The sequence below is a fragment of the Rana temporaria genome, chromosome 5 (genome assembly GCF_905171775.1).
Source record: "Rana temporaria chromosome 5, aRanTem1.1, whole genome shotgun sequence".
NCBI lineage: Eukaryota > Metazoa > Chordata > Amphibia > Anura > Ranidae > Rana > Rana temporaria.
The window spans coordinates 115,253,625-115,268,373 of record NC_053493.1 but is presented as its reverse complement, the minus strand read 5'-3'; the positions used below and the strand labels follow the sequence as shown (position 1 = coordinate 115,268,373).

Below are 14,749 nucleotides of genomic sequence, written 5' to 3'. Positions count from 1 at the left end.
TGATATGTCCGAAACGGACATGCTTTTGATGTGAAAATTCTGAGATTTTAGCTGCCCTGCCTCTGCACTGCCTCCTGGCGTGGTGGCCATCAGTAAGCCCAGGGGCCTCATCATTTTCTATTGCCAGGGGGCCCCATGAGTTGTCGGTCCACCCCTGAGCCAATGGAATCATAATGTAAAAAAAAGGTGTTAACTTCCTGTGTACTTCCTGGTTTTTGTGAAGAGTAGTTTTGTGGAGAGTAGTGTGGTGGAATTTGCACATATCTGAACCATCAATGCGATTCCAGAACGATTTACATTGAAGTCTATGGAGCTAAATTTGCATCGCACAGGGATCAAACTCGCACAGGGCCCTTTTTTTACACGCGGCTTAGATTCGCACCACACTCATGTGAACGGCACTAATGTAAAACAATGTTATTTAAATGACTTGCGAATTTGAGCGATCGCAACGGCTCAAATTCACAAAAGAATTCGCAGCAGTGTGAACTTAGCCTTAAACAGTAACAATTACTGATTATTATTGAGTACTTGTAAGTAAAAACAGTATTATAATTGTTTTACTTAAATTGTATTTAATTAAAGACATTAATAAGTTAAGAAGTATGCTTTTCACATAAAAGCAATGTTGGGCATCTTGACCGCTCTCATCTTGTTGGTTGAAACAATTGGTCTCAATTGTACTTGTTCAAAGTGGAATAGCAGTTGGCTTGAAATTCCCTGATCCTAACATGCAGCCTCAAGAAATTCTCCCCTTTTCTCTAATATGACTAATTATATTGCTAATTTGATTTATAACAAAGGGATGAATACCTCTAAAAAGTACGAGGGTATTTAACTGGGCATTTATATTAACACAGTGCAACGTGTCTATTGGAATATGAGGTAATACATTTTTTTGTGGAATACATATATATAAAATGTTAACCTAGTAAATTGAGTTCATTTTTAATATACAAAGCACTCCCAGGTTCTGTGTTTTTCTCTAACATATCAACGTAGATAAAAAATACCTAGTGTACTAATACAAATATTCACTGCCATTATAGTAGATTTCTGGACTTGCTGTTAGAAAGCTTAATTGAAAAACCATATTTTTCTTTCATTTTAAGTTGGATACAAAATTGAAAGTCGGTCACTAGCAAAGGCAATTTACTACGTATTAAAAAAAAAATCAATATAATTTCTGACATGCCACACACCAAGTGCATGCACCTGCCATCGAAACAGAAAAAGAAACATTTTTCTATTTTGTTTCCCAGCAGAAAAAACGACATTTACCATTACCTCTCATAACATATTTTAAAAGATTTTAAAGTGTAAATGTGATTAGAAATTTAGCAAAATTTGAACAAATATGTATAAAAAAACATTAACAGATAACCCTTTTCTCCAAGATGACATGCTGTAATTTTTTTTTCCCATAAAAAGTCTTTTACAATACAACTGATATGCTGATTCAAGCTTTCAGCTATACATGCAAGAAGAAAATATAATGTTAGGTTAAAAATCACTAAAACGTGCTATATAGAATTATTATAATTATTATTGTTTTGAGATTTTTTTTTTTAAAAGTGTGCGAAGAAGTTCAAGGTCCTAGTGTCCTGGAAGACTCATAGTCTGACACACATTTTGGTTTGATCCCTTTGCCATTGTAATAGTCCACAACCTGGTTTGGAACTTCAGCCAGAACACTTTTTGCAAGGGCAGCTGGTGAGGCCTATGGAAGAAAAATATATGAATGAATAAATACATACATAAACACAGTTTTTTTGCATTATTTGATCAGAATCCACTTGATTCATAAGCTACAATGATTTTTAGTTGGTAAAAAATATGTATTATGTATTTAATATTTGTTAAAATCAGAGCTAAAATAAATATTACATTGTTTTAGTCGGTCAAATATGAAATGTTACTTATAGATATCATGTTGTATTATGTGTGTCATCCAACAGGTGGATCTTTAGGCTAATTATCACATGATTTTCTGTATCTCTGACTCCTTTGGTATAAAAAAAAATATATATATTTTACACAGCTCAATAGTTCAAGCTGAAATTTGATAACATATATTAAGTAAGTTAACAGGGTAACTCATATATTATTGCATGGCTCTGCCCAGAATTTGAATTAACCAGGGCAGGCCTGAAGACAGTGAGCATCTGTTGTACTCTCTCTTTTAATAAACCTTTGTCATGTATTTAATGTTTGTTGTGTCTATTTTAGTAAAACAAATTGCATAAAATAAAAATGTATAAATAAATGAATTAAAAAAATAATAAAGAGAAATATAAGTAAATAATTCAAATGAACCCCTAAATCAATGAAGGTTTGACGGTATATGTTTTACGGGTTAATTGTCAGACTAATTAAATTGCCTTCAGGATTGTTTTACACAGTTCTGAAACCAGGGCAAAGACTTAAAGTGATTGTAAAGTCTTTTTTTTTCTGTAAAAATAACAAACATGTTATACTTACCTGCTCTTTGTAATGGTTTTGCACAGGGCAGCCCAGATCCTCCTCTTCTCATGTCCCTCTTTGGCTCTCCTGGCTCCTCCTCCCTGTCAAGTACCCCCACAGCAAGCAGCTTGCTATGGGGGCATCCGAGCCGAGTCATAGCTCTCTGTGTCCATTCAGACATGGATCCCCCCCTGTAACAGACTCACCCGGGACAGAGGCTTTTGGAGGGGACTGAATGCTAGCCTCTTGCCTGCCAACTATGGGCTCTGGCATTTGAGGGAGCTACAATAATTTAGGAAGATATTCTGATATGTAATGCAAAAGGACATTATAAAGGAGGCCATGATGGTCTCTGCATGCTTGGGTCTCATATAGCAGATGTATGTGAAATGAATGCTGATTAATGAGATCTGGAAAGCCTGTTGTCTACTAGTGTGGCTTCTAAGAGTATTTCCCCCATTGTTGTTTGTGCTAATTAACACTGCTATTGTATGAAGGAGTTCTGTGTTGATATTTATGATAATGTGTATTGTACAGTCAGTGAGCTAGGAGACGTGAAGTCTACTCTAAAAGGTCATATCTCTGAGTCACCTAGTCTGGGTAAATGATTTAGTAAACTAGCTCCTGTTAATTAGGTTTCTGGTTACAGTTTGTATTGTAAGCCTGCTGTATATATTTATGTGTCATCTCAAATAAATCACTTCTTGTTTAGCAACCAAACGAGTATTGTCTTGTGTTGTTGTTGTCAGCGGTTGGAAAATCTGATATCTATATTCAGACTGGGAGGAAGTGGTATATGACAAAAGCACTCAAGAGGAGTGTGGGACGTTTTGTTACATTACCTGTTTGGCCCGCCCCTATCTCCCCTGATTGGCTAACTGACTTTGATTGAAGCGGGAGCAAATGGGGCCGCTGCTGTGTCTCAGCCAATCAGGAGGAGGCTCAGGTAAGTTTTAGGGGGTGCAGGGACTGGCTGCTGTGCACAGGTTTCTATCCTAATGCATAGTATGCATTAGGATAAACAAACTTCTGTATTTTCAACCCCCTTAATTATTGGTGTTGATCTTATTTATGCTTTATTTTGGGGCAGGACCCAAAAGGAATGTTACAAGGTATTTATATTGCTTTATACATGTATATAACCTGGAAAAAAGAAAAGAAGAAACTGTGCTAAACTATAATGTGAAAAATAAAAATATTAAATGTATAGTCCCAATATGAGTATAGACCAAGTATATCTGTGACGATAAGAAAGCTGCAAACCTGCTGATAAACAAACAGTGATAGAAATTGGAAAAAAGCTTGTTTGATGTGATCCACCACTGAGAGAAATGCCTGCTTACCGGAACTCAGTGACCCCCCATTACAGAAGATCAAAGACAGCCTATAGGTAGTACAGCTCAATCTGCTCCAGCCGAATCCAAAGAATGGTAATTTAGGTCAACACAATCACAGATTTGATGGATTCCAATCTCAGAGATCATGCCAAAAAGACAACAAAAACAGCTCCCATAGTGTAAAACCATATATATATATATTTTAAAAGGAATAAAAAAACACACTTACATCAAGTCAATAGAAAAAAACAGCCTTAAACCTGCAGTGCCGGCCGGTCTCCTGCAGGTAAACCCATTCCTGTTTGTAGGTGAAGTGGGGAGTGACGTTTCCACGCCGTTCCACCCTACGCCGTATCGCAACAGAATTGCGTCTCCCCTGTAAGACGCAATTCTGTGTTGGCCTGAATTACCATCCTTTGGATTCGGCTGGAGCAGATTGAGCTGTACTACCTATAGGCTGTCTTTGATCCTCTGTAATGGGGGGTCACTGAGTTGTGGTAAGCAGGCATTTCTCTCGGTGGTGGATCACATCAAACAAGTTTTTTTCTGTGAAGTAATCACAATATATGGAAGAGACTGTTTTTCACACGGGTGTTTCAAGTTTGGAGTCAATTATACCATCTTCACACCAATGTTTTATGATTTTTTTTGTTATGCTCTCTTTGGACTCACTAAGTTCACATTATCAATTTGCTCCATTAATATCATATGATCAGCTCATTGAACTATCACATGTGTTTTTGTGGGTTCACTCATTTATTCACAATACCCATTTGCTATACTAATACCATATGGATCATTGGATTATTATATGTATTTTTGTGTTTTCACTGATTTATATGCACTAAGTGACAATTAATAATCATCATTATTATCTTTGTTCATACTTTGTGCAGAACTATCACAGTTAGCGCAACCAACTCCTTTTTTCCAATGTAAATAACCTGAAATTGTAATAATTCAACTTAAAAGGAACACAGCTTTTTTGTAATTACAGCTTCATTTGTCTACCTGGAAGCCTGTAAAAATTGTGAGGGCACCACACTTTGTTTTTGGATGCTCTACTTTTGTCTGGTGATGAGTTTTTGTTTTCATGGACTAGGACCTTGGACCTTTTTAGCTAATTTAGGTTTACTCTTTTGTTAAAGCAAAGAGCTGGCTGAACTCTTTAGCAATCCCCCAATAAAACTGGTACCATTAAAACAATGAGAAATCAATGCTGTCATTTGTTGAAATTTTAAATGGCTATTTGCCTCATTAAATACAGGCCAAAGTGAGACAGGGTGTTACATAAAAACCTTTTAAAATAAAAAAATGCTTTTTTTCAGGGTATGAAATGCAGTTATCCATAACGAATTATGAAATCTTCATGGATGTGTCAAGATAAACAGAAAATTAATTGGAAGGTTATGAGACCATTTTAATTAAGGCTCTTTAGTGACTGTTTAATTTCATATATTCAATGAACAGATCTGAAAGTAAAGTGTACATTATGTGCTATTAAACAAGGAAATATCAAATTAGACATGTTTTTTTTTTCATTTTCAAAAGAAGAATGTCTAATTGAATTACCCTGGTAATAATTAATTAAGCATGATAATTTGGCCTTGAAAATGCAAGTTTATACAATATGAATATACATGAGAGTACATATACTGTCAAAGCGGAAATATAATATTCTGAGCCATTGCTCCAGTACCTGTCTATTTTCCATACGGAAACAACCAAATTCTTATACAGGTACAGCAATGTCTTAGCTATCATAAGGCAGTCCTGGGCTAATGCCCATGGCTGCAGGGTAAAAGAAGCCAATAATAAAATATATTACATGTTTTCATTTTTTTCTCACATCTAGTCAGTTCTGAATTCTTCTGAATAAACACAACAGATCTGTTAAGATGGTCTGCTGAAAGGAGATGTAGGATTCTCTAGTAAGAAATGGCCATGTCTTTATTTCTGGTGGCTCCTGAATGCCGCACAGTACACTAGATTTGCACTTAAAAACATGGCATTTTTAATTATCTTTGTAGATAAACATGTATGTATAATTTGTAATCTTATATTTACAAGGAGTAGGCATACTTTCTCATTCTAAATTGAGGCTCTGCTTTTTGCTTAGCAGTGATACATATTGGTTTATTTCTCCTTTTTACAATGCAAGTCTATGAGTCGGCTGACACTTGAAAACAATGCACTGCCTGCGTAGGTGATTTTTTTTGGAGTTGATTTACCGAAAGACAGGTATGTTTTTCACCTTTTCCCTCAGCTTAGTGAATGCGGTGAAAATTTACTTTGCAAAGAACGCCCAATCACATGCAGGGATTTTTTTTTTTTAAAAAAGGTAATTTTGCCTGCACATGATTGGATGATGGAAGCCAGCAAATCTTTTACCTCATTCACTAAGCTAAGGGTAACTTCCTTTGCAAAGTAAAAATCCACTTTATCAGTAGATGAGAGAAAAAAGAGTAACTACACTAAGACACTCTTTTTGTTTTAAAATGTCCTACTTCTGACTATAATAAGAAATCTTCAGCATACTAGGTCTCACATTTTTGGTCACAGAGAAATTTGCCTTTGATACTGCTGTAAAAATATACATTTTCCAAAAATGGAACTTCCGCTTTTTGGAATCCTCCCCTCCTCCGATGTCACATTTGGCACCTTTCAGGGGGGAGGAGGGAGCAGATACCTGTATAATACAGGTATTTGCTCCCACTTCCAGGCATAGATCACCGCGGTGACCTACGCCATGTCCGGCGCCTACTCCATCCCCCTGCTGTCTTCTGGGAGACACACAGGTCCCAGAAGACAGCAGTGGGATCACTCAGCGCGACTCGCACATGCGCAGTAGGCAACCAGGAAGTGAAGCCACAAGGCTTACCCTGATTCCCTTACCATAGATGGCAGCTGCGAAAAAATTATGTCTTGTACACAACGCTTTTATCTTCCCTTTTTTTACTTATGTGTATAAATAAAAATGTATCTTTTATATAATAGCTCTTGTTCAATGAAAATGTACAGATTGCACCTATAATGTCCCACATCTCTTCTCCTTTTCCTTCTGTACCCAGTTATAGAAAAACAAACCCCATAATGTTTGTGTGCATTAAAATGAACATTTTAATATTTTATTAAAGATATGTGTTTCATAAATTGTTGTTCTGATATTGCATGACATAAATTGTGACTAACACAATTTTATTTTCCAGAATGTCTGCTTTCAGAAAAAATATAATTGGGGTTTTAACTAAACTTCAGACCTTAAAGATGCATTTTTTAATATGTGTGCAAAAAATAATAATATATAAACAAACTATAATTTGGTATGGGAACAGAATAATGGGCACATACTGCATATTCTTCCTGGAACCTTGAAGGCCACACACAAATGTGCTAAAAACAGAAATGCCCACATAAATATTCTTTCTTTCTGTAGGCCGCAGTGAAAATAATTATTATTATTAATTGTGTTTCACAGAATAAATAGGGCACACATTATTACCATTGATAGAAAAGTCTGCTGTTTTGTAAAAAAAAAAAAATAATGAAAACCATTAGTAAAAAATGTATATGAAAAAAAAAAACCTTTTGCTAATTGAACATTTGCTACTTTTTAGCATAACAACCCCACAGAGTTGATGAATGGTAAAGTTTGTGCTCATTCAGTATTATACGACAGCTATTTTCCCTGCTAGCGATCCCTTCATCACACAGCCTGTAAATACCTCAGGGAGATATTATCTGCACATAAAGAGGCAGACATTGGATTATGGATAACAGAGAACATCGATTTTCCACTGTTTGTCTCTGAAACACAAGAGACTTAAAGAGGGCTTCACATTGATGTTTAGGATAACGGATTATGAAGGAAAACGTTGCAGTTCTCATTAGATAGCCATAAAATGTATGTCATTTATGTATGAAAAGCTCCTGGCACATTTACAATACAGTTAGAGTCAATCAATGGGAATTTACTAGATGGCATGGACTCTGTCCATGGTGCTGATTTTAAAATACTATTTACTTGTGCAAATAAATATAATCAAGTACACACAGCTGTGAGTGTATGTATGCTCAGAAAGGAAATAGGCTTATGAAATACAATCGGAGGAGGGAAAATAACTGTTTATCTACATTCAGAAAATAAAATAGATTTTTATTGCTGGTCCCATTAACCACTTAAGGACCAAGCATGTTTTTCAGACTCGTGCTTACAAGTTTTACTTGGAACCCCCAAACATTAAAAAAAAAAAAAAATTCTAACTCCCTAGAGAATAAAATGGCGGTCATTGCAATACTTTTTGACACACCATATTTGCGCAGCGGTATTACAAGTGCACTTTTTTTGGAAGAAAAATCACTTTTTTGAATAAAAAAATAAGACAACAGTAAAGTTAGCCCAATTTTTGTTATAATTTTTTATATTGTGAAAGATAATGTTAGGCCTCGTACACACGACCGAGGAACTCGTCGTAAATGAAACATCGTTTTCCTTGACGAGTTCCTTGTTAGGCTTGTCGAGAAACTTGACAAGTTTTCTTTCTGTACACACTGTCAAGACCAAATCTCGACGTTCTCAAACGCGGTGACATACAACACATAACACATGGGGCTGCTTTTGCTAATCTCATGTTACTGCGTGTTAAGTAAAAGTTTGGTAGGAGACGATTTGCACTTTTCAGTCTGTTACAGCGTGACGAATGTGCTATCTCCATTACAAACGCTACTTTTACCGAAGGTGCGCTCCCGTCTCATACTTTATTCTGAGCATGTGCGGGTTTCTTAGCATACACACGATCGTGTTTCTCGTCATAAACCAGCCCGACGAGAAACACGACGAGGAAATTGAGACTCCCGACGAGGAAAAAGAGAACTTGTTCTCTTTTTTTCTCGTCGAGTTCCACAACAGTTTACACGTGACCGTTTTCCTCGGCAAAAAAGCTCTGCCACCAAGTTTCTTGATGGATTCTGTTGAGGAAAACGGTTGTGTGTACGAGGCCTCACACCAAGTAAATTGATACCTAACATGTCACGCTTCAAAATTGCGTCCGCTCGTGGAATGGTGTCAAACTTTTACCCTTAAAAATCTCCATAGGCTACTTTTAAAAATTCTACAGGTTGCATGTTTTGAGTTACAAAGAAAGTCTAGGGATAGAATTATTGCGATCGCGGCGATACCTCACATGTGTGGTTTGAACACCATTTTCATATGCGGGCTCGTTGGGTTGGGGCGCTTTAATTTTTTAATTTTTTATTTTACTTAATTTTTTTATTTTAACACTGTCTTTTTAAAAAAAAAAATTGGGTCACTTTTATTCCTATTACAAGGAATGTAAACATCCCTTGTAATAGAAAAAAGCATGACAGGTCCTCTTAAATATGAGATCTGGGATCAAAAATACCTCAGATCTCATATTTGGACTTAAATGCATTAAAAAAAAAATTGTCATTTGAAAAAATTACAACAACAAAAATTTCCCTTTAAAACGTATGGGCGAAAGTGACGATTTGACGTTGCTTCCGCCCTGCAGTGATATGAAGATGAGTGGGGGCCATCTTCCCCTCACTCGTCTCCATGCACAGCAAGGGAAATGACCAGATCACCTCCGCCACTGCCGGGCACCGGAGAGTGGCGGGACAGGAGGGGCCTCTCCCGGGGTGCTTTGACTGGGGGAAGACAGATCAGTGTTCCTGCTATAACATCTTCCCCTCTGACAGAACGGATACCTGCCTTGTTTACATAGGCAGTCAGCCATTCTGTCTGCCTCGGGTCCGCCAGACCGATGATTGGCTCCCTCTGTGATTGGACATGCTTGCCCCCCATACCCGGCAAACAAAATCAGATACGTGATTCACGTTGAAGGCCACCGTGCTGCAGTAAATGTATGGGGGGGCAGTCCAAAAGCAGTTAAATCTTATTTGCCATAAAGTTGCCCAATTAAACAACATCTTGTAAGGGAATTATTCCACTGCATAGCTTGTTGTCATCTGCAAACACTGAAATGGTACTTTAAATCTCAAACTCGATATCATTTATAAATAGAGTCCCAACACTGAACCGTGGGGTACACTGCTAATAACCTTAGACTTTTTAGAATATGATTAACCATTATATGATTAATCATATCATTAATCGCTACTCTCAGAATATGGTCTTTTCTATCTATTAGCACACTGAATTTTCTATGGCTGTAGGCGTTAGCTTACTTGTCAGCTGTGTGTGTGGGGAACTGTCTCAAACGCTTTGCAAAATCCATTATATTCCTCAAAATATTTACTTTCCAATAGATAAAATGATTAATTATATTGAAATAGGAATACATCAGATACTCAGGCCAGGCCACATGACCTATTCACCCAATCACAGCACGCCGGCTCGCCATTGTCGAGACTGAACATGGCGCCCGGTCCGGTGCACAGACACAGTGACATGGTGAATACAAATTAATAGAGTGACACAGTCCACACTGGCGCCTCCCTAAATGTTGCGCCCTATGCCAGTGTATATAGGTGTGTGTCTTGACCTCCGCCGAACCCGCGAGACTGACTCACCAAACCCCTGGGGTTCGATCGAACCCAGGTTAAGAACCACTGACATACAGTATCAGTCCACTAAGAGGCCTATTTATAAAACAGGTTATTCCAAGCACATTCACCATGATAGATTCACTTGTGTTTACTGCACATCCACTGAAAATTAAGACGACCTCTGCCTTGCTAAAGAAACTGAGGGTAAAGGTGATGGACTGGCCAAGCATGTCTCCAGACCTAAACCCTATTGAGCATCTGTGGGGCATCCTTAAATGGAAGGTGGAGGAGCGCAAGGTCTCTAACATCCACCAGCTCCATGATGTTGTCATGGAGGAGTGGAAGAGGACTCCAGTGGCAACCTGTGAAGCTCTGGTGAACCCCATGCCCAAGAGGGTTAAGGCAGTGCTGGAAAATAATGGTGGACACACAAAAAATGTACACCTTTGGTGCAATTTTGACATTTTCACTCAGGGGTGTACTCACTTTTGTTGCCAGCAGTTTAGATATTAATGGCTGTGTGTTAAGTTATTTTGAGGGGACAGCAAATTTACACTGTTATACAAGCTGTACACTCACTAATTTACATTGTAGCAATTGTGTAATTTGCACTACTGTCAGGTCAGCAGTCTTTCCCATGATTGTGATTTATACTGAACCAGACTGAGAGACCATTTAAAGGCTCAGGAACCCTTTGTGGGTGTTATGGCTTAACCCCCCTGACGGTAAACCCGAGCGCGACTCGGGGTTGGTTTTACATGTTAGGATCGGCAAACCCGAGTCGCGCTCGGGCTGGACGGGCTTACCTTTCGCTGGATCCACAGGCTTGGTTTACTCACCTTGTCCCTGGATCCAGCGATGCCACCCGCTGTGTGAGCGAGCGGGACCTCCTCGCTCGATTCACAGTCCCCGTGTGACGCCGATCTCCGTTCCCTGCGACGTTACGACGCACGGGGACGGAGAACGGCGCCAAATTCAAAAAAGTAAACAAACACATTACATACAGTATACTGTAATCTTATAGATTACAGTACTGTATGTAAAAAATACACCCCCCTTGTCCCTAGTGGTCTGCCCAGTGCCCTGCATGTACTTTTATATAATAAAAAATGTCATTTCTGCCTAAAAACTGTAGATTGTCCAAAAGTGTCCCTTTATGTCAAAAATGGTTTTAGATCAGCTAGAAAACAGCGATAATAAATTATAATCACTTGCAGAATTGTGCGATAGCGATTTGCGGGGAAATTCGTCATAAAAAAAATAAAATAATGACAGCGACAATTCTGCAACTGCAAATTTCAGTGATTTTGAGTTGATTACATTATTGAATAATTTTTATTATAATTATATTATTATTTGTTATAATTATTTATAATTATTTATTATATTATAATTTATAATTTTGTTTTAAAAAAAAAAATCATACCCGGGATGCCTACAAGACTCTTGCTTGGTCAGATTTAAGTGAGTTATTTCTAAAAATTACAGGCCTACAGTATAAAACGCCAATTTCCTTGCAAAATAAATGTACCGCTTTTGGTACGTAATTCCAGACAGAATCATACCGCCAGGGAGGTTAATTAGCTGATTAGAGTGGGACACCTTTTCACAATATTTCAATTTTCTGAGATTGTGGATTTGGGGTTTTCATGAGCTGTAAGCCAAAATCATCACAATTATGACAAATTACGATTTGAACTATCTTGCTTTACATGTAATGAGTCTATTTTATATATTAGTTTCACCTTTTTAAGTTGCATTAGTGAAATAATTGAACTTTTGCACGATATTCTAATTTTTCGAGTTTCACCTGTACTCACTTCTGTGAGATACTGTATATAAATATATAGAAAATACATCTATAAAATATCATATAAAGTAAAACCTTGGTTTGAAAGTAACTTTGCTTGAGAGCATTTTGCAAGACAAGCTCAATTTTTTTAATACATTCTTACTTGATATACAAGTAGCGTAACGTCACAACTGAGTATAAAAGAGAAGAGAGGGGCCTCTAAGTGTGGCAATATGGTTACATTTAATAAAGGTACTATATTTAGCAACTCACATGGTTGATGATTAAAACAGGCACATCTAAGCATGCAGGCATCCAGGGCAAGCTGTCCACATAGACCATCCTTACCATCCTCACTGCCATCTGCGTCGTCCCTTCTAGGCTGTGCTCCAGAAGCGGGTCTATCGATCTACTGGGGGGTTGTCTTCCCAGTCACAATTGCAGACTGACAGCGGTGAGAGCCGACGGTGTGGGGGATATTCTATGTGGACAGCTTTACTTAGATGTGCCTCTTTTAATCATCAATCATGTGAGTGGCTAAATGTTGTACCTTCATTAAATGTAACCATATTGCTACACTTAGAGGTGTCTCTCCTCCCTTTTTTTTTTACTCAGTAGCACCTGCTGGATTTTGCTTCTAATCCCCTTTGTGGATAGACATTTTATGGTCACACAACATTGCTATGATCTTTTTATATGGACTTTAAATGGTCGTGGAACGAATGATTTGAGTTTCCATTATTTCTTATGGGGAAATTCCCTTTGATATACAAGTGCTTTGGATTACAAGCATGTTTCTTGAACAAATTACGCTCGCAATCCAAGGTTTTACTGTATACTTTAAAATTAAAATTGACCCAAAGCTATTATTCCCCGTAAACTGTATATTTACTATTTTAGTCTGGTGAATGTTTATCTAGTTTGGTAAATAAGGTGAATGTGTTTATTTAATGATTAAATCTTGTGCAAGCAAAAATCCAGATTTGTTTTCTCTTGCACATCATTTGCATGGGCGTCCGCTGAACTTTTTTCAGGGAGGGGGCATAATTTTAAGGTCGACCCTGCTCGGTCCCTTTTTGACTCAGGGACACTGTGCCAGGAGAATATTATATATTGCAATTTGCTGCTTGTTAAATTTGGGCTGAGCTATTGCTGGAAAAATATATGTGTGTGTAACAGTGTATTTGGCACTGCTGCTGTTACCTGTGGTACTTCAGCGATCGATCATAGGCCCGAAGCAGGCACTGGCAACGCATTCTCTCTCGTCTTAGCCACTGTGCACCATGCACCTGTGGGAGGAGCTGGAGCCGTGCCAGCTGGATTGGCATAGGCATAGCAAGTGCAACGTACATTTACACAGGCAGGCAGGCTGAGGCAGCCAATCACGGAACAGAACAGCTGGGATGTTAAGCAGAGGCCCGAGCGGCAGAGCCAATTCGATGCTCGAGCCGGGGGTGAGGAGGGAGAGATGGGTGTGTCTGTATGTATCGCGGTGAATAAGTCGGAACATACTGAGAGCAACCCCAGCCCCCAGCAGACTTAGAAAGAAAAGTCCACGGCTGCCGCGGAGGCGGCCGCAGCGGCCATTGCAGGGTGCCCCCTGTGTTGCAATGGCCGCTAAGGCCGCCTCCGCGGCAGCCGTGGACTTTTTTTCTAAGTGTCTTCTCTTACGATTCTGGGGGGGGGGCAATTGCCCCCCCCTTGCCCTGGTATCCAAAGTGAGCACAACTTCACTTTATTTACCAAGTCAACAGCCTTTAATTGTTTTAGTAAATCATTCCCCTTATCTCATCCTATTGGCTGACAGCTACAATTTCACAATGGCTTACACTTATACCAATAAATAATCTACAGTTTCAAACTATACAAATATTATTTCAGTATCTACTACATGTCACCAGCCATATTCGTCTCTTGCTAAAAAGCACAATCATTTTATGTAGAGGAATGTTTTGTATCTTTTGCAATCAATGCCGGATGACATTTCTGTACAGAATTGAGAATTATAGTGGAGTAATATAAAAAATGTCAGTGTTAACATTTAGCATGTTACTGAATGTAGCATATAGTTAAAACATACACCATATATCTCATATGCTCAAACCATTCATTACTATTTCTGGCAATGTCACTGGATGACAAATAACTTCCTGTATCTGTCAGGTCTCGGAAGCTGTATATTTGAAAGATACGTACGTGTTTGAAATTCCTGAATGGCACAAACTGAACAATGTCCCGAAGCACCGGCTCTCCCTTAGGTGACCTCAGTATTCCGTCATCTCCATCCAGCATCTGCATATCACTGAAATCTGCATTGCCAACCCCGACAATAATGACTGACATGGGAAGATGTGAGGCATGAACTATAGCTTCTCTGGTGTCAGCCATGTCTGTGATTACACCATCCGTTAAGATGAGAAGAATAAAGTATTGCTACAAATAAAGAAAAACAATACTGTCATATATGTCAGTATGGCACACCATATTCACCATATTCACATGCATATGCTTCTGTCACAGCATATTATTATGTACCGTAATTGTAATGTCTGCCCGAATGTTGTAAAGCGCTGCGCAAACTGTCGGCGCGATACAAATCCTATATAATCATAATAATAATATTATTATT

At 38.3% G+C, this 14,749-nt stretch overlaps 1 protein-coding gene across 1 annotated transcript in view; it reads right to left on the bottom strand.

The window, feature by feature from the left end:
* Positions 1-558: 558 nt before the first annotated feature.
* Positions 559-14,749, bottom strand: part of CPNE4 (copine 4) — a 508,892-nt gene continuing 494,701 nt past the window's right edge. Inside the window, exons 15-16 of the mRNA XM_040353037.1 lie at positions 14,317-14,553; positions 559-1,720 (exon numbers count right to left, since the gene is read on the bottom strand). Coding sequence (XP_040208971.1) covers positions 1,589-1,720; positions 14,317-14,553 — 369 coding nt within the window. The 3' untranslated portion in view covers positions 559-1,588. The remainder of the gene's footprint in view (positions 1,721-14,316; positions 14,554-14,749) is intronic.